The sequence below is a fragment of the Kryptolebias marmoratus genome, linkage group LG14 (assembly GCF_001649575.2).
Source record: "Kryptolebias marmoratus isolate JLee-2015 linkage group LG14, ASM164957v2, whole genome shotgun sequence".
NCBI classification, from domain to species: domain Eukaryota; kingdom Metazoa; phylum Chordata; class Actinopteri; order Cyprinodontiformes; family Rivulidae; genus Kryptolebias; species Kryptolebias marmoratus.
The window spans coordinates 820,536-839,512 of NC_051443.1; the positions used below are offsets into that span (position 1 = coordinate 820,536).

Here is an 18,977-nt window from a genome sequence, read left to right on the forward strand (position 1 = left end):
CTCCACCTCTCACACGCTGACTCCACCTCTCACACGGTGACTCCACCTCTTACACGGTGACTCCACCTCCTACACAATGACTCCACCTCTTACACGCTGACTCCACTTCTCATACTGTGACTCCACCTCTTACACGCTGACTCCACCTCTCATACTGTGACTCCACCTCTCACACAATGACTTCACCTCTTACACAATGACTCCACCTGCACGGAACAGCAGGTAAAATAAAATGTATGGATGGATGAATAAATAAATGATTCATCTTTTTAACATCTCTCACTTCCCCTCTGCCTGACCTCCAGGACTTGAGAGATTATTAGAAAAATGGGAACTGAAACTATATTTAAGACATTTATTATTAGACAAAAGTGAAACATATTAAAGAAATTAAAACAAACAAACAAAAAACCAAACAGCCGCATTTTAACAGTTTTAATGTGCGGTTTGCAATTTACAACAATTCTAAAACCTATTTTTGAACAGAAATATTGTGTTGGTGAAACTAAGACAAAGCTGCTGTTTATGCTTGTGTTAGTTTAACCGTATAGCAGATAATCACAGATCTGTGTAATTAAATTTTATGCCAGTGTTATGGAGACAGACGATGTTATTTAGCAGAATTACGCTGTGCGTCACTTCAGATTCAGGCATGTATTCCAGTGCAAATATACACATGACCGACACTTTTCTGAATTCAAGTAATGTTTAAAATACAAAAACATGAAGCTCTCCCTATTTCCTACTTAGACTTTGTCCACACAGAAATACTGTTTTAGTTGTTTTTCTAAACATATCATCATAAACATGTCACGGTTTCTATGAATGTTTTAATCCACACAGAAATGCACAAAATAACCAGAAATCTTGTAGTAACTACCCCAGGCCTGTGTGTGGCGCTGTAAAACACATTAGACACAGGAAACAAGATACAAGTTCTGTCTTTTAAAACTATTCTCAGTTACCACGTTTTTATGTATACTTGATGTATATTACATTTTTTTCCTGCAACATTTGTTGTTTTTTTTATTTTGAAAGACAATATTTAATAAAGTGATTAAAATCTTTTTGGGCCTAGATTATTTAGTGTAATAATGAGGGTTTTTTGCTCTGCTCTAGTTCAGGCTATTTTTTTATTATTTAAAAGATTTTTATTTTACAACTCCTCAAATGTGACCTATTTTGTGTAGTGCAGGTACACAAACTACTAAATTACCATACATATATTGCAATTACTGAGTTGTATTGCAATAATACAGCAAAAAATATCAAGAAGCGTAACCAGTTTTGCAAGACACAGTAGTGAAAGCCAATAACAACACAATTTACAAATGTTTAAGAAATATTTATGTCATTTACTAATAAAACCTAAGAGATATTCATGATTTGTGTCATATTAAGTCTATTCTATCTAATGTTGCACTGTCTCATTGTACTTTTCGAGCAGGATGTTTAACAATATCAACGTGTGCAACAGCAATGCTGCAGAAAGCTGCTTGTACTAAAACATTTGGTAGGCTTTTACTTTACCAGTGCTATGCACACACACTCTGCACACTAATATTGTTTTTGGTGAGTTGGATAGGCTCTTCCTGCCCAAACCTGATACAGATGACAATGACTGGGATGTTAAACCCATGAAGAGTGATGGAGAGTCATGTTAGAAAAGAAAAAGAGGAGTGAGGAAAATATGGGCTCATCTCCACCAACAGTGTTACTGAGATAATAAGTATAATATTGGAGTTTAATATTTTCCCAATATTGTGAAGTTCTACTTTGCATCAAATACAACAGAAATTCCTATGTCAATGATTAAATAACATTTTTATGTTAATGTTTTTTTAGTGTCACAACCCAAAGGCTATTTAAAAATTCATCTATATCCTTTATGTGATTGTGACATTTTGAGGTAGAACTTTTAAAGCAAACTTATCAAACACTCTCTGGTTTAAGCTTGTGATTGTCTCATATAAAGCTAAAGTGCTTAAGCAGAAGCTTTACATAATTGTTTTAACAAGACATTTTGAGATCAGGTGTGATCTTGAAATATAGATGAATGTTTTTTATTAGTAATTTCTTTAACTTTGGGTTGCAAACATTCTGTCTGATAATCAAGAAAACAGCTTGGCTAAATGGCCTAAGTACTCATCTTTTCTCTGCCATAAAACACATCCAAGTCTCAAACTATTCTGATGTGACTTTATTAACTGCTTTGAGTGTCAGCAAAGCAAAGCAAACATTTTGTCAGCCTGCTGCTGTAAAACAGTTGTGTCACTTATAGTGCTTTGGTGTGTGCTCTCTGAATTATACAGGACAGAAGCGCCACCATCAGGCCGTCCTGGTGTATTACAAGTGAAACAACACATTCATAATGAGCAAGTGGATCATTTATGAACAGACCTGCCACCTGATAGATTTAATCAGGACAACATTACCTGCGGCTGCTCTTCTTCTCCCGCTCTTCCTCACTGGGGTCAGGTGCTCTCTCTGCACCTTTTTCTTTCTTTAGTTTTTGACTGACAAGTTCTCTCATCCTTTCTTTCTTGTCTGAGTCATATTCTTCATCTGCATACACATCATCCTCAATGTCATCTGCCTCATCGCCTGACTGAAAAATAACAGTGGAATTAAAATGAAAGAAATATGAGAGCAGGCTTTGTTTGTGCGTTGTGTTCTACTTACATCAGCTGTGTTTCCAGGTGTGTGTTGTTTCTTTCTCCTTTAAAAGGAGAAAAAATAAAGATTATTGTTAAAAAGCTCAACCACTGGAGTTAACAATGGCTAATTCAATGCAAAATCATTTCAGGATGATAGTTATAGCAGTTTAGGTCAAACATTCTTAAGATCTTGTGTGATACTGTGAGATGTGTTAGTCCCCATGGTGTACATGTTGGGGATGACTATCTGCTACTACCACACCAAGTTCTATCCCAGTATCAGTAAACTGGACTAAGTTACAGCCATTTCTGTGTTGGCCATCATGAACTGTGGTAGCACCAAATGTAATCAGCTGTAGATGGAAATCCAGTCAATAAAATCTGTTCTGTAGTTTTACATGCAGAGTAGTAAATGTACTTGTGGAAAAGAAGGTCTCGCAGCCACATGATTGAGAGCCAGTTTCTTTATTTCTTGCAGAGGATAAACCCCCTTTGTCCACTTGTAGATGTCCTTTTAAGGACTTCTTTTTAACAGTTTTATCCAGTTGTTCATGGGATACTTTGCTATTGCTACAGACAAATGAATCCATGCACAGACAGACAGCGGCGGGCGATACCTGCCGCTGTGGTCATACCTATCAACAGCTGGAACAGAACTCAGTCTGGGATCGTCTTTCAGAAGGTCATGACTGCTTTTGCTTTTCCCCTTAAACGTCTGAAGGAACAGAAATAAAAATGATAAAAATGATTGCATTTCATATTTTTGTATTTCAAATCTGCTCCAGTTACAAGGAAACTTCCAATTTCTTTTTTAAATAAAATAAGCGACAAGCTAATAAATCCACACATTGATTTTTAATTTTGCAACAATAATACAGAACAATTTGTACCTAAAATGTGACCAGTGAAACAACATGAACTAAAGCTACTTCTTCCTTGCACTGAGTATTTTGCACACAGACTTTTCAACACGGTGAGAAATATGGACTGAAGCAACTGTAAAAACCTCAACTCTGGAAAATGTGTTGCAAAGTTCATAAATACCTATTTTAGTCACAAACATATAAAACTTTGAAATTAAGAAACTGTACAATTTTTAGGAAAAATAAGGTAATTTTGAATTTGATGGGAGCAACATATCAAAACAGAAGCTGGGACAGCAGCATTATCCCCTCCATGAAGCATCCTGTCTTCTTTAACACCAGTCTGTAAACATGTAGGACCTGAGGACAGCAGCTGATGGACGTTTGGAGGGAATCTTGTCCCATTCTTGTCTGATGGAGGATTAGCCTTTCCAGATGTGTAAGCTGCCCATGCCCTAAGCATTCCCAAAGCAGCAGAGAGGCAGGCTTTAGAAACGGGCTGCATGGTCCCTCTCTACTTAGTCCCAAAGACACTTTCCAAAACAAATTTCAATTTGTCTGACCACAGAACAGCTCACCATTTAAATGACTCATGGCTCAGAGAAGACTGCTATGGTTCTGGATGGTGTTAACATCTGTCTTCTTCTTCATATGACAGAGCTTTAAGCAGCTTTTATGGATGACACAGTGAACTGTGTTTACAGACAATGATTTAATGCTGCGCTGCCTAAGGGCCCAAACATTAGGAGCATCCAATACTGACTTTCAGCTCAGAGATTTCTCTAGATTCTTGAAACCATTTGATGATATTATAAACTGTATGATGGGATATTGAAAGTCTTCCCACTTTTTTAGATGCAACTTTTTACAGACTGGTAAACCTCTGCCCATCCTTACTTCTGAAAAGTTCAGTCAATCAACCTGATTTGTTATAAAGTGCTTCTGCAGCTGTTTCATATTTGCACCACTTACTTTTACAGCCTTTTGTTGTTCCTGTCCAAACTTTTTTGAAATGTATTGTTGCCATCAAAATTACCTTCTAACAAAAAAGGTACAATTTTTTATTTGAACATTTGATATATTTCCTATGTTTCATTTTGAATAACATATGGGTTTATGAGATTTACAGATCACTGTAAATCACTAAGGATTGTATTTATAACTTTGACAATGGCATGTGTTGTGTAGCATGGTTGTTAAGGATTTAAACAAATTTACTAGTTAGGACAAAGTTAATTTTAGATGCAGCTGCCTCTGAATGATACATTTTTCTGTATTAATCTGTAGCGTGTTGTTTTCCAGCCAGTGCCATCCCTCAGCATCATTCAGTTGAAAAGCTCAGAAACTGTTTGTAGTTTATATAAATGACTGACAGCGTGAAAAAAGGCAGAGCTAAAAACAAATATGCTCTTTCCTAAAAAACATAAATAAAACTGTTAAAACATGATTACCTGGCTGACTTGATTGACCATCTCCTCTTCTTCCTCAGCTTCTTCTCCAAATGATAAAAGACTGAAGTTCCTGCAAAAATGAACATATTGTTGGTGTTGAAGCATCAACAACAACAAAACTATACAAATATATTGTGTGACATGTTAGGTCAACCCCAGATTACTGCTTTAATCTTACTTTTTGCTAAATAATCAATACATATTTTGTAGGTCTTTAATAAAACAAATATTATTTTGTATATATGAACGTCTCATTGGAGCACCAGCTGTTTTTCATATCGACTACAGATAAAATAAATAAAAAACTATGATGAAGAAAAACAATCATATTAGGCAACAGATCATTTAAAAAGCTCCACACTTCTAGCAGTTGCACTCCTGACTTTGTAACAAAACAAACAAACAATAAATAAATAATACAGTGTGAACACTCACTTTGTGGCTTTTGACTGAGATATCTTTACGTCCTCCTTGTCTTTTTCCTTTTTTACTTTCTTTGTTTCACGAGGTACGATGTCATCAAAAGGAGAATGAAGTACCTAGAGGACAGAAAAGAGAAAATAAAAATTAGACCTCTGAACATACAAGCAGGTAAAAAGCATATTAAAGACTGTAAAACAAAAGTACCTCAGCAGTTTTTATCTTGTGAGGATTCAGTGGTCTTTCGTCAGCGTTGCATTCAACCTCTGCTAATCTGAGCATGTTATAAACGGTGTCTCCTGTGATCTGAAACAGATTAGAAGGAAAAAAACTAAATGCTGTCAGTTGAATCTTGATGATCGTTTAACACCCCAACAAATGTAACATTTATTGTACATAGCAGTGGTTTTCAGTTCAGTTTTAGCGAGGTCAGCCTAAATAAATGTATCTCAAGCAAATACCCTGGTCCAATGTCTTTCTTTAATAGTCAATAGTGTAGCCTTTGTTTTTTATGACTGCTTCGAGACGATTCTTGTATGTGTCCACAAGCTTCTTTATTCGCCTGCTTCACAAGAGAGATGCATGAAGGTGTGAATTAGAGGGAAAAGGCCTGAGTATCAGACTTATAGTTGGATTTATACTCCACCAGAAGTGAAGAAATCTGCTCTCGCTGATGTAGTCGTGACATTTTGTTCTCCTAGTAGCTCCCAGAGCCTGTTCTCAACACAAGGTCCAGGCAGAACTTTTTTCTCCCGTGGGTTTGTATCAAAATTTGTTTGATTAGCCAGAAATATAACGTGGGGGTGGTTAATGTAACCCTGCTGTCCTGGGAGTGGTCACACTGGGAGTATTAACAATGTGACCACTAATCTCAGTAATTTCAGCTTTGAATTAAAAAATGTTCACCAGATGGGAAGCCAAATCTCTTCAGCTACAGAAGAAAAGTCAAGTTGCTAAGTTGTTGTTTTTTTTTTAACTTTTTGGATTTGCCATTTCCTGGATAACTGAAAATCTCCACCAGCACTCTGTGCTCATCAATCAGTGTGATGAAAATAATAAAAAAAACACTGAAAGAAGCTTAAATCTGATGTTTATAGTGTATCATCCACTAAGACTTAAACCCCTCTCAGAGCACATCACAGCTACAGAGTGTTTGTCTAAATCTATTTTGTCCAGATTATCTTCTTTGTCTTCTGCTGTCATTTTAGGTTAAAATGTTTGTAGCTGTTTGAATTTCCACTGAGGGATGTTTTTTGATGGCCTGATGGCCACGTTACGTGATTTCATTAGAAATCAGTAAGTTAAAAAGTAGTGATTTAAAAGAAAGATTTAGGAAATTAACAAAAGTCCTAATTTTGAAAATTGTCCCTTGGTCAGATTATTGTTTTGGCTTCTTGTGAAAATGAGTTGGACCCCCTTGAGTTCAAAGGTCGCACAGCTTTAATGAGAAGTCATGGATCATTGAAGCACTGATCTGATGTCTGAAGAGACTCATGAGGTTGAGTTTGTGTCTCTAATCACTGCTCCTGTATACACACACACACACACACACACACATACGCCTTGTCTCGTGAGATGCGTGTCCTGTTACACCACCAATGGTTAAAATAGCACAAACTACGTGGAAGCAGCTTGAAAAAAGGTACAGAACAAAAACATAAAAGTCTGAATGCTGATTCAGACCATGTTCTTTGTTCAGCTGTTATTTTTAGCCTCTTGGCTCTCTTTCTGCACAGAGACAGAGACACAAAGAGGAGGGACACCCGGACAGTCGGCAATAAATTAGGCTACTGCCATGTCTAAAAAAGCTGTGCCACTTAAACTAAATGACCATAAACAGAAAAGTGAACAAGTAAAACAAAAAAACATTCCACTGAAATTGAACAACCAGTCAGGATTCAGATAAACTTCATTAGAGTCTGGACAATTCCACAATTGGAATTTGAGGAATTCTAGTATCCAGGCAAAATAAATCTCCAGCTACTCAGATTTTTACCTTTCCAAATATTGTGTGCTTGTTATTGAGCTCATCTGCACGTCCCAATGTGAAGAAAAACTGACTGCCATTGTCATGTGAGCCAGCGTTCGCCATGGCAACCAAGCCCCTCCGATTGAAGCGCAGTCTGGAGTGAAACTCATCCTAGAAGATTGAAAAAGATGCTGTAAGTTTTTAGAATAAATTTATTCATATTTTTATGTTTTTTATTGTTTTATTTATGGTTGTGTGTGTGTTCATTAACACTGATAATCAAATATATATATGTAGATTCAAAGAGGTAAGGACGTTTTACTTTGAATGGGCGGCCGTAGATGGACTCTCCACCCAGCCCTGTTCCAGAAGGATCTCCTCCTTGAATGATAAAATCTCGCACGACTCTGTGGAAAACTGTGCCATCGTAATAACCTAAAGTATGGAGAAACATTATAAAACAATATGGCAAAACTTTATTTTAAAGTCTTGTACTTTCAAAAGAATTTTCAAAAGCCAGCAGGTTTCTAAAACAAAACATGCATATTTAGGAAGTTGTTTTATTCAAATAATTACTGGGATCAGATCAAATTCTTTCCGTCAGTGCACAGTCATTTGTAAGTACCATCAGAAATCAATATGTGTAGATGACAATTATGATAATGATGAGAGAATAAAGTGGCAATTAACTGACGTAGCAAAATGGTATTTCCTCAATATTTTGTATGTATTTACACATTAATATCAAGAAACCCTCACAAAATAAATGTCAAATGTAAAATGAACAGCTAAAAATATTAAATGACTGTTTATTAATGAAAGAATTATTTATCTTCTACAAAAAGGTATAAAATAACGGAGCAGTGACCTAACTACTGCACCACCACATCAGAGTAAAAGTATAAAAATCCAACATGTAAGAACTGCAGGGCAGGATTAAGACTCTCAGTGGCCAAAAGCTCAAAATTCACTGTAGATTTCATAAATATTAGGCTCACAGTAAATACAGTCTAATGTGCAGCATGGTATTTTTGTGTCCTGTTTGAATCTCTGATGAAGAGGGTCTGTTGTTTTGTTGACAGCAGCTTATTTATTATTATTTTTCTAACAAAACTTACAGAAAGTTGTTCTCTCAAAAGACACATCGTTTACATGTGGACTGTTTGTTTTCAACGCTGTTCTTGATGTTAAATATCATTTCTGTGTCTGCCCTCCTCGCCCTCCCAGCAGTGGGTGGGGGCTGCAGCTCGTGCATCTCAGCCGGTAAATAAGATTCAACTCACAAAGCAGAGTATGGCTGAATAGTTTTAATAATCATCATTTGTCAATTATCCTGTTTAAAGCCAAAGTTGAAATCAAAACTGCAAATTCAATTAACTGCCCAATCCTGCTTTGATATATCATCATATATAATTTTCCACTCATGACTAAGGGTCTCCTTTGCATTAAGAGCCTCTGGGCACGTGTCCAAGTCCTCTTATGGTAGATCTGTCCTAGAATAACAGCTTAAATGGGTGGAAAATATGAGAGAGGAAATTATTTTAAATGCATTCTAATGTCCAGTAGGGGTTGAACCAATTAGTCGACTAGTCGACTAGTCGACTCTAGGACGTCTCGCGAGTTTTTACATTTCATGTCGACTAGTCGCAGTCATGTGATTGCCGGTGGTGACAGCCTGTGCTGATCTGACAGCACAGTATACGTCACAAGACACAAGAAAAATAAGTTAATACATTAGTTTAAATGATATGTAGATGGATGCATATTTGTGGTTTTACAGTGTTTTTAAAAGGAGATGGAGTTGCAGCTGCAGTCAACTACAAAATACGAGCCGTCTAAAACTCGCCCCCTTCCCGCTAAGGATGTCACTTAGCCGGCTCGCGAGTGTCTTTGTCACGACGATCTAACTAATACATTATGATGTTATGTTGCTGATTAAATAAAGATCTGTGGTAATGACAGCTGCTGATTAAATAAAAGCCTGTAGTTGGTAATGACAGTGTATACTTGTCTGACATATATATAGCCGTGAGTTCGTGCTAAGAATGACACTTCGTGCTTAGAAGTGTCATCAGATCAGCTGTCAGAAGTGTATGACAGTCTGACAGCAGATCTGACAGAACACTGGCTACAAAATGGCGTCTTCAAAACAGATCGAGGACAAGCCTGCATCTTGTCAAACAGGTAGAAATTCGTCAACAGTGTGGAAATATTTCACTAAAGATGACTCTTCTGGTTTAACTACCGTAACATGCAAAATCTGCAAAGCTGTGCTGAAGTACAACAAAAGTACGACCGCGATGCACAGTCATTTGAAAAGGCATCCGCTAATGCTAGCTCCTGAACAACCGGCTCGATCCAGTCAGTTGTCAGTAACTTCATTCATGAAACGCCCAGCTGTGACAGGACACCGGCGGCAGCAAATCACAAATTTGCTTGTGAATTTCATTGTCAAAGACATGAGACCACTAGCTGCTGTCCACGGAGAAGGATTTAGAGATTTGCTACAGTTTTTCGAACCTAGCTAGGGGTCAATATTTGCCGTGAAAATAGCTAATAAAGCCTCCAAGTAGTTGTGAAGAGTTTTTGCGCTTACGTCACTATGACGTCACCGCGACTAGTCGACATCGACTCGACTATTATCATGATGTAGTCGACCTTAAAAAATATGTAGTCGTTCAACCCCTAATGTCCAGGTACCGTAGTTTTACTGATATGTGAACTACAGTAAATCTCAGCAAGAACAAACAAAATGTCTCCATTTACCTTTTGATTTTTCTTGGACTGACAGATTGTTATTTTTAATACCTGGCAGTAAATTCTTACCTTCCATGCACAGCTGCACGAAGTTTCTGCATGCTTTAGGAGCCTCCTTGGACCACAGCTCAATGTCTATGTCCCCTGCTGTAGTCTTCAACAGGACCTGAGGAAGACATTTACACGTAAAACTATGAATTCACAGAAACATATTTCTACTGCTATCACAGACAATAGCTCATACCTAGCTGGTATTAGCGAAACGTGCCTAAATTTATTACCTTTACTGATAAAAAAAAACACTGAATTCTCTTCTCGGAAATGTACAAAAAAATATGCTGCAGTACAAAAACGCACTCACCTTTCCACTTGTCGGTGGCTCTTGAATGTATATGTTGCTCATTTTGAAGCTGAGCTTGTGCTTTTGTAAACGCAAACAAACTTATATTTCACACCTCTAAACACTTGACCTCACTGCAAAACAAACAAACAAATAATAGTACTAATCTTTCTAAGTACTCCTGCTTTTCTTAAATGAGACAAATTTCACGCTTTCCTTTCCACAGAAAAATTAGCTACTCATGTTAGCATGTTGTTTACTTCTGAGTGCGTAGGGGAGTCCCAATAGATTTATTTATTTATTTGTTGTAATTTAATGTCAAACATTATTAACTAAAATTTTAAATCTATTTACTACTTCAGACAGATTTACTTATTTGCATGTCAGTCTTTAAGAATACTGATAATAAAATAAATTAATGTACGTCGATTCTCCCCAACCGTTGAAACATTGGTTTCGTCCAAGTGTTCTGTAAAAATAGACCGGTAAAAACAACGGAGTACATTTCGGTTCCCCAAAAAAAGACCATGATAAAAAAAAAGTTAATTACATCTTATCTAACTGTACATCGTGGTCTATGAAATAAAGAATACAAAAAATTAAAACAATTTTCAGGCTGAAATCAATTACTATAGTATACATCAACAAGATTGATGTTCCTCCGGAGCCGACCGGAAGCACCGTCCCCAGTAAGAAAACTACAGTCACAGACTGTGCAGCAATGGCGACGACTGAAAACAATGTGGAACTGAAGCGAAAAGCTGACGATGGCCTGGATGGAGATGGGGAGGGAGAGGATACAGACTGGGTCGGACCTATGCCGAGTGAAGCCTCAAAGACAAAGAAACGAAAAGGTGAGTCTTCGGAGTTGAATTTTGCCGCATTTGTCGGTCATGCGGTCCTTCGCTAAACAACACTCACTTGCTAATTATTGTTTTTGTTTTGTTTTCTCTTCAGTTCTTGAATATGAGCGTGTCTACTTGGACAATCTCCCATCAGCTGCCATGTACGAGCGGAGTTACATGCATAGAGACTTTATCACGCATTTAGTTTGTTCCAAGTAAGTTAATAAAAACAAGTGCTCTTTGCTCTTTTAGCTGAAAACACGAATTTTAACTGTGTCTGACCAGTCTTGATGGAAAATAAAAAATATATGTATATATGTGTAAACCGCAACAGTGATTAGACAGAGAAGGTTCTTTGTATGTCATCTGGACAGAAAAAAAAAAATGATAAGGAAACCTGGTGGTGGGACAGTGAAGTGCAGGAGGTTAGCCAGGAAGAAATGGGACAGTGAGAGGACTGAAGAGAGTAAACTGGAATATAGGGAGATGCAACAGGACAAAGATGGAGGTAGCAAAGGCAAAACAGGAAGCGTATGATGAGTTGTACAAGAGGCTGGACACTAAGGAGGGAGAGAAGGACTTGTATCAGCTGAGACAGAGGGATCAGGCTGGAAAGGATGTGCAGCAGGTTAGGCTTGTTAAAATACCTGAGGAATGGAGGAGAAGTGTGTTGGTGCCAGTTTTAAGAACAAGGGTGATGTACAGAGTTGTAGCAACTACAGGAGAATTAAGTTGATGAGCCACATGATGAAGATCTGGAAGACAGCTGTGGAAACTAGACTTAGACAAGAGGGGACTGTTTGTGAGCAGCAGGATGGTTTTATACCAAGAAAGAGCTCCACAGACGCCATCTTTGCTTTGAGGATGTTGATGGAGAAGAACAGAGAGGGTCAGAATAAACTTTATTGTTTTTGTGGATTTAGAAAAAGCAAACGACAGGGAGGAGCTGTGGTTGTATGAGGACAGCAGGACATGTATGAGGACAGCAGGACAGTGGTGAGGACAGCAGGACAGTGGTGAGGACAGCAGGACAATCCCAGCCTTTCTGCGTGGCGTTGACATGTTCTCACTGTGCATGTGTGTGTTTCCTCCCGCAGACAAAAACATGCATGTTAGGTTCATTGGTAACTCTAAAGTATCCCTAGATGTGAGTGACAACCTGAATGATTGTTTGTCTTATTTGTCTCTGTGTCCATGTGATGGACTTGTGACCTGTGTAGGGTCTATCTTGCCTCTCGCACAGTGGCTTCTGGAGAACCACCAGCTCCCCACAACCCGGAAAGGAAAAAGCGAGTAAAGAAAATAGATAAATGGATGGATGGATGTTATTACAGAGGTGTGAATATGTATGTGATGCTAGTATTCAATCCAGGCCATGGTAAATCCTCCCAAAAATAAAAGTCAGCTGGACTTTTATTCTGTAGTTGAAGACATTTTGCTTCCTCTTCGGGGAGCTTTCTCAATTCAAAACTGGAAAGTGTGGAGAAGACGCCACAGAGCAGAACAGGAAGAAAAAAGAAGAACAAATGCAAACTCATTGTCATTCCTTATGTTGCTGGAGTATCTGAGAAACTGTTTTCTCCAAATACAACATCCTGGTGCATTTCATGAATTACAGACTCTGTGGTGATTTCTGCAGTTTTTTCTCTTGCATATTGAAGTTGTCAGGTGTTACTGACATAATAAACTTTGTTCACACTGATAGTTTGTCCTTGACTTAGGGGGACACCTCGTCCCACTGAACCCTGTCTCCCCCTCTCTGTTCTAGGACAGACTTCGTCATCACCGCCAGCCAGGATGGGCATGTCAAATTTTGGAAAAAGAAGGAGGACAATGGGATAGAGTTTGTGAAACACTTTCGAAGCCATCTTGGTATGACCTGAATTTATACATTTTTGGCTAAACAGGCAATGTTTTAAATGCATTTATTTAATTGTGTTTTTGCTCTACCACGTGTAGGTGTGATTGAAAGCATTGCTGTCAGTGCTGAAGGAGCTCTTTTCTGCTCCGTTGGTGATGATCAGGCCATGAAAGTATTTGATGTGGTCAACTTTGACATGATCAATATGCTGAAGTTAGGGTAGGTCCAAATGTCAGTTTTTGAAGTACATAGCAGACATATTTTCCATCTGTTTAGAAGTTCAGAGTAACCTTTCTTTTTTTATGTCCTGCGATATGATTGATGTTCTCTGTTGTGATCTGTAGCTTTCATCCAGGCCAGTGTGAGTGGATATACAACCCTGGGGATGCCATTTGCACTGTGGCTTGCTCAGAAAAGTCCACAGGGAGGATCTTTGTTTATGATGGAAGAGGAAGCAACAAGCCTTTTCATGTCTTCGACAAAATGCACTCCTCACCTCTGTCGCAAATTCGCTTGAATCCCAAATTTAGAGTTATTGTGTCGGCTGACAAAGCGGGAATGCTTGAATACTGGACAGGCCTTCCGAATGAATTCAAATTTCCCAAACACGTGGACTGGGAGTACAAAACGGACACTGACTTGTATGAATTTGCAAAACACAAAACCTATCCTGTCAGCCTGGCCTTCTCCCCAGATGGGAAGAAAATGGCCACCATAGCCTCTGACAGGAAGGTGAGGATTTTTCGTTTCCTGACAGGAAAACTGACCCGAGTGTTTGATGAATCCTTAACAGTAAGTCGACCCACCATTCTCAGCCTCTGGTTGGCATGTTTTTATGTCTGAGCCCTGCTTTGTCTGTCAGATGTTCACAGAGCTGCAGCAGATGAGGCAGCAGCTGCCTGACATGGAGTTCGGGAGGCGAATGGCTGTAGAGAGGGAGCTGGAGAAGGTGGATGCTGTTCGACTAACAAATATTATCTTCGATGAGACGGGCCACTTTGTCCTGTATGGGACCATGCTGGGCATCAAAGTCATCAACGTGGAAACCAACAGGTGTGTCCCGGGGGAGCAGAGACGGGAAAGTCCAGTTAGATGTGCTTAACACAGCAGCTCCAACATGAAATATCGTAGCTGCTCTAAATTCTTTGTGTTATTGGACCAAGATAAAAAGAGCTTTCAGAAGCTGCGATTATAATGATAAACATCAGCTAGAAGTGGTGCAGATTGTTATTTTATTTTATTCGTTTTAGTTTGTGAGTTAAGACTCTGAACATGAGTTTTTTCTGGTACATTTAAGACTTGAATCTTGGAAGTTTTGACTTTTTCCCTCACAAATATACAAGTTTCTAATATCAGAAAATATCCTAGTTTTATTTTCATAAATCTTTGCATTAAATTATGGAAAAATTGACTTTTTTCCTGGAAATTTGTCACTTTTCAACTTAAGAGCATATCATTTTTTTACATAAATATATTACAATAATGTTGGATTTTTCAGAAAATTTTACCACTCACTGGCTTTAATGCAACATTTCTCCCACATTATCAAAATGATGGTTTCAGTAAAACATACATTTGAAGCTGCTTGATTTAGGGAGAAATATTAAAGGCACTTATTGTGCTTTTTCATCATCAGATGTGTACGAATCCTTGGGAAGCAGGAGAATATTCGAGTGGTTCAGCTGTGCCTGTTCCAGGGGGTTGCAAAGACCATGAGTGTGGCCCCCACAGTGGAGATGAAGGCCTCGGACAACCCCGCCCTGCAGAATGTGGAGCCTGATCCCACCATCTTCTGCACCGCTTTCAAGAAGAACCGCTTCTACATGGTGAGAGAGCTGGATCTGGTTTCAGAAGGAACGCTTCCTTATTATTGTTTGCTGGCATTTGTGTTTTTGCCCACTTCTGTGTGTGTTAGTTTGTCTGTTCTGTTAGCAAAATATCTCATGAACCAGTGGATAGATTTGAATGAGACTGTCAGAAACTACAATTGATGAACCTGTTTCAAGATGGCCGTTACAGTTAGGCAGGTTTATGAAACACAAGAATGGCTGGAACCGTTTAACAGATACTGAGCTAAGATTTGGTGAGTTTGGAGCTAAGAGGGATTTTTTAACACGTATTCCCAGCGCAACACATTGTGCTGCATATTTGCTTAAAACTTTGGATGTTAACTCTTGGTTAGAGTAAACAGTGCCTGTTTGTTAGTAAAATATCCCATTAACCACTGGACTGGTGTTAGTAAAATATCTCATGAACCACTGGACTGGTGTTAGTAAAATATCTTGTGAACCACTGGACTGGTGTTAGTAAAATATCTCGTGAACCACTGGACTGATGTTAGTAAAATATCTCGTGAACCACTGGACTGATGTTAGTAAAATATCTCGTGAACCACTGGACTGATGTTAGTAAAATATCTCGTGAACCACTGGACTGATGTTAGTAAAAGAAGGCCACCAGCTAATCAACCCTTTTGTTTTTGTCATCGTGTTTTTATTCTTTTTGTGAAGTTCACGAAGAGAGAACCAGAGGACACAAAGAGCGCAGACTCAGACAGAGATATCTTTAATGAGAAACCATCAAAGGAAGAGGTGATGGCTGCCACTCAGGCTGAGGGTCCCAAGAGAGTGTCTGACAGCGCCATCATCCACACCACCATGGGAGACATCTACATCAAGCTTTTTCCTGTGGAGTAAGTTTCTCCTGAGCACCGAGGCTTTGTTCAGAGATCCAGCCTCTGTGTCAGAATCTAGAATAATATCTGTTGTTTCAGGTGCCCAAAGACTGTGGAGAACTTCTGTGTTCACAGCAGAAATGGATACTACAACGGACATATTTTTCACAGAGTAATTAAGGTAATTTTTGCTCTTTAATCAATTAACAAAGCAAGAAGTAATTAGCTGTATTTAAACTCATCCCTTTTTTGTGCAGAGCTTCATGATTCAGACAGGAGACCCCACAGGCACAGGTATGGGAGGAGAGAGCATCTGGGGAGGAGAGTTTGAGGACGAGTTTCATACCACGCTGAGACATGACCGTCCGTACACTCTCAGCATGGCCAACGCAGGACCTGGCACCAATGGCTCCCAGTTCTTCGTCACTGTGGTCCCTACTGTAAGTGACCTGATTACCACAACAACAACACCGACTTTATGTATTTTTACAATCAAACTACTAATGCACACATATGTTTTGCTCATTTAAAATTCTCCTTTTGAAGTTTTGGCTACCATTTTTTTGTTCTGCTACTTTAAGCTTCTGTTTTGCTGCTTTCAGCTTATAAGTTGCACATTTTAGTCTATATTCTGATTAATTTAGCCTATGTTCTGCTTGTTTTACCTTTAACAACAGTCTAAGCTTTTTCAGTAAAGTAAATGTTTTTCTCTTTGCTTCCAAGTCAGGAATTTCTAATTTATTCAAATGAGGTCAAACCTGAATACGGCCCATTTAATTAGAATTTTATACTGAAGTTTAGTTTTGTAGTGCTCATATTACTATCAGAAACATTTCATAACCTCCTTTTCTAAAACCCAGTCACAAACCCACAAACTAAACGTTCTGCGCTCTTTACTCTTTAGATGAAAGTGCTGCTGTCAGAGGAAGAACACACGCAGACATTTTCCCAGTGTCACATCCTCACACATGTTGAAATTAAAGGTGTAGGAATGCATATCACCCACTACCTTTTTATGTCAGAGTTTGAGTCTAAGATCAGTTTATATGAAGAACTGACAGAGTTGGAGTCATTTTGGTCAAACCTTAAAAATAACTTTGTGTTTATCTGGCATGATACCACTACACTAAATTACAGCTTATCATGTGTAAAATTCACTGATGCATAGTTGTTTCTGTGTAGGATGATTAGCTGTGGCAGCCATCTTGAATTGGGTTAAGTCTGAATGTTAATCAGTTGTAGATGTCAGTCCAATAGTTTCAGTAATAATCCATCCAGTGCTTCATGAGATCATTTACAAGCAGTGAAAAATGGCAAAGTTTCCTGCAGTTTCTGGACAGTTTGCACTCAGAGAATGAGTCCACACGCACACTGAATTTTAGCTGAGTATCTGAGTTAGAGTCACATTCATGTTGGCACAGATCTTCAATCAGCTTGACTCTAAATATTAAACTGTTGCAGATATTCACCCAGTTGTTACTTTCTGAAAGTTTCATTAAATATTTTGCGGTAATGAACACATGGACATGGAGAACTGTATCGCTCTGCCTTCACCTCTGGCAGTGGGCGAGTTTTGTTCTCCTGCAGCTTTTTTGGATAACACATTTCAGAGACACACATTTATGTAGCTAAAACTGGTGCTCTCTCACACTCCTGCTGATCTTGTAACATATTAGAAATCCAAACAGTTTTTTAAAAACAAAGCAACTGGACTTCTGTTCTGTAGCTGAAGACATTTCAGTTCCCACCTGGGGAGCTTTAAACTAAATTTCCCTGCAGATGAATCTCCCTCCCCTGCTGCAGTCATTACAGTGTCTGTTTGCCTGGCTCATAGAGAAATGCATGAAGGTATGGATTAGAGTGAAAATAGAAGCACTCGGAGAGTTCCTCATGCCATTGAACTCTTGTTTGATTCGGATCATGAATCAGATCGAATCACTTGGTTTTTGGGACAACTCCAACATTTCCTGAACAAAACTTGTCAAATCAGCCAGGAAAGAAAAGAAAAACAAATTAAAAACCAGTATCATCCCGTATGTTATTAGAATGTGAATTTAGCTGATATAAACAGCAGTTTGACACTTAAAACTCCACAAACTCCAGTTCTGAATTGAGAAAGCTCCCAAGTTGTGAAATGAAATGTCTTCACCCTCAGAATAAAGTTGTTGTTTTATTTTTTAAACATTTTAGATGTGCCATGTTCTGGATGACTGAGACCTGACACCAGCATGTTACACAGCTGAACACCTTCTGGATGGATTTAATTCCTGTGTTGTTTCTCCGCAGCCTTGGCTTGACAACAAACACACTGTGTTTGGAAGGTGCACTAAAGGCATGGAGGTGGTCCAGAGGATCTCCAACGCCAAAGTTAACCCCAAGACAGATAAACCTTATGAGGACATCAGCATCATCAGCATCACCATAAAGTGATCGTCTCTCCTGCATGTTCTGTACAGTGATGCTGCTTTTTTACTGACTCAATAAAAATGGTTTGAATGGGTTGGAGGAAAAGTTTAAAGTTGAAACGAGCAGAACAGAAGTTAGAACCAATGAAACAAACCCTACAACAATCACAACAGTGGCTAAAACAAGCAGAAAAAAGAGCTAAAAGCTCAAATTTGCTTAAAGCTAAAACCAACGGTGGTAGCTAAAAGCCCAAATGACCAAAACAGTGGCTAAAAAAAATAAAGTCACTAAAAGCCAACATTGGCAAAACTTTAGCTAAAAGGTGAGATCACCAAAATCTGAAATAAGAAACAGAAGCTAAAAGTTTAAATCAGCAACATTGTAGCTAAAACTATGACTAAAAGCTAAAACGAGCATGAAAAGTAGCTAAAGGGTAAAAGCTAAAATGAGAAAAACAACAGTAGGTAAAAAGGAACAAGAGACAACAAACTTTTTAAAAATGTTTTAAATGAGTTGAAAATATTGCTCTTTTTCTATGCGTTTGTAAATAAAGTAAAATAATTAAGTATAAAAATTACAAAAACCTAATTTCAATCAAGCGAAACGTTTTGATATATGAATGGCTGTAATAGCACAAAGTATTCAGAAGTGCTTTGTATTATACTGCTAAACTATAAACAGGAAAACGCTGAGTCAGCATTCACACAATTAAAAGGTGAAAGCAAACCCCCTCC

General features: G+C 38.4%; 2 protein-coding genes and 1 long non-coding RNA gene across 4 annotated transcripts in view; 1 reads left to right on the forward strand and 2 right to left on the reverse strand.

The window, feature by feature from the left end:
- Positions 1 to 202, reverse strand: part of LOC119617698 — a 19,176-nt gene extending 18,974 nt beyond the window's left edge. Inside the window, exons 1-2 of the long non-coding RNA XR_005234069.1 lie at positions 187 to 202; positions 7 to 146 (exon numbers count right to left, since the gene is read on the reverse strand). This is a non-coding gene — a long non-coding RNA (uncharacterized LOC119617698). The remainder of the gene's footprint in view (positions 1 to 6; positions 147 to 186) is intronic.
- Positions 1 to 10,977, reverse strand: part of cwc27 (CWC27 spliceosome associated cyclophilin) — a 63,534-nt gene extending 52,557 nt beyond the window's left edge. Inside the window, exons 1-10 of one of the 2 annotated variants that reach the window (XM_017431192.3) lie at positions 10,479 to 10,977; positions 10,187 to 10,283; positions 7,683 to 7,795; positions 7,388 to 7,531; positions 5,599 to 5,697; positions 5,407 to 5,510; positions 4,972 to 5,041; positions 3,293 to 3,372; positions 2,683 to 2,719; positions 2,436 to 2,608 (exon numbers count right to left, since the gene is read on the reverse strand). In XM_017431192.3, coding sequence (XP_017286681.1) covers positions 2,436 to 2,608; positions 2,683 to 2,719; positions 3,293 to 3,372; positions 4,972 to 5,041; positions 5,407 to 5,510; positions 5,599 to 5,697; positions 7,388 to 7,531; positions 7,683 to 7,795; positions 10,187 to 10,283; positions 10,479 to 10,520 — 959 coding nt within the window. In that variant the 5' untranslated portion in view covers positions 10,521 to 10,977. The remainder of the gene's footprint in view (positions 1 to 2,435; positions 2,609 to 2,682; positions 2,720 to 3,292; positions 3,373 to 4,971; positions 5,042 to 5,406; positions 5,511 to 5,598; positions 5,698 to 7,387; positions 7,532 to 7,682; positions 7,796 to 10,186; positions 10,284 to 10,478) is intronic. The other variant, XM_017431191.3, reaches the window with a different exon arrangement.
- Positions 9,393 to 18,337, forward strand: ppwd1 (peptidylprolyl isomerase domain and WD repeat containing 1). Its single transcript, XM_025009352.2, has 12 exons — positions 9,393 to 9,544; positions 11,073 to 11,311; positions 11,415 to 11,517; positions 13,071 to 13,174; positions 13,262 to 13,382; positions 13,508 to 13,955; positions 14,026 to 14,216; positions 14,800 to 14,989; positions 15,674 to 15,855; positions 15,937 to 16,018; positions 16,095 to 16,277; positions 18,124 to 18,337. The coding sequence occupies exons 2-12, from the start codon at positions 11,179 to 11,181 to the stop codon at positions 18,265 to 18,267; spliced, it is 1,881 nt and encodes a 626-aa protein (XP_024865120.1). The 5' UTR covers positions 9,393 to 9,544; positions 11,073 to 11,178; the 3' UTR covers positions 18,268 to 18,337.
- The last annotated feature ends 640 nt before the right edge of the window (positions 18,338 to 18,977 follow it).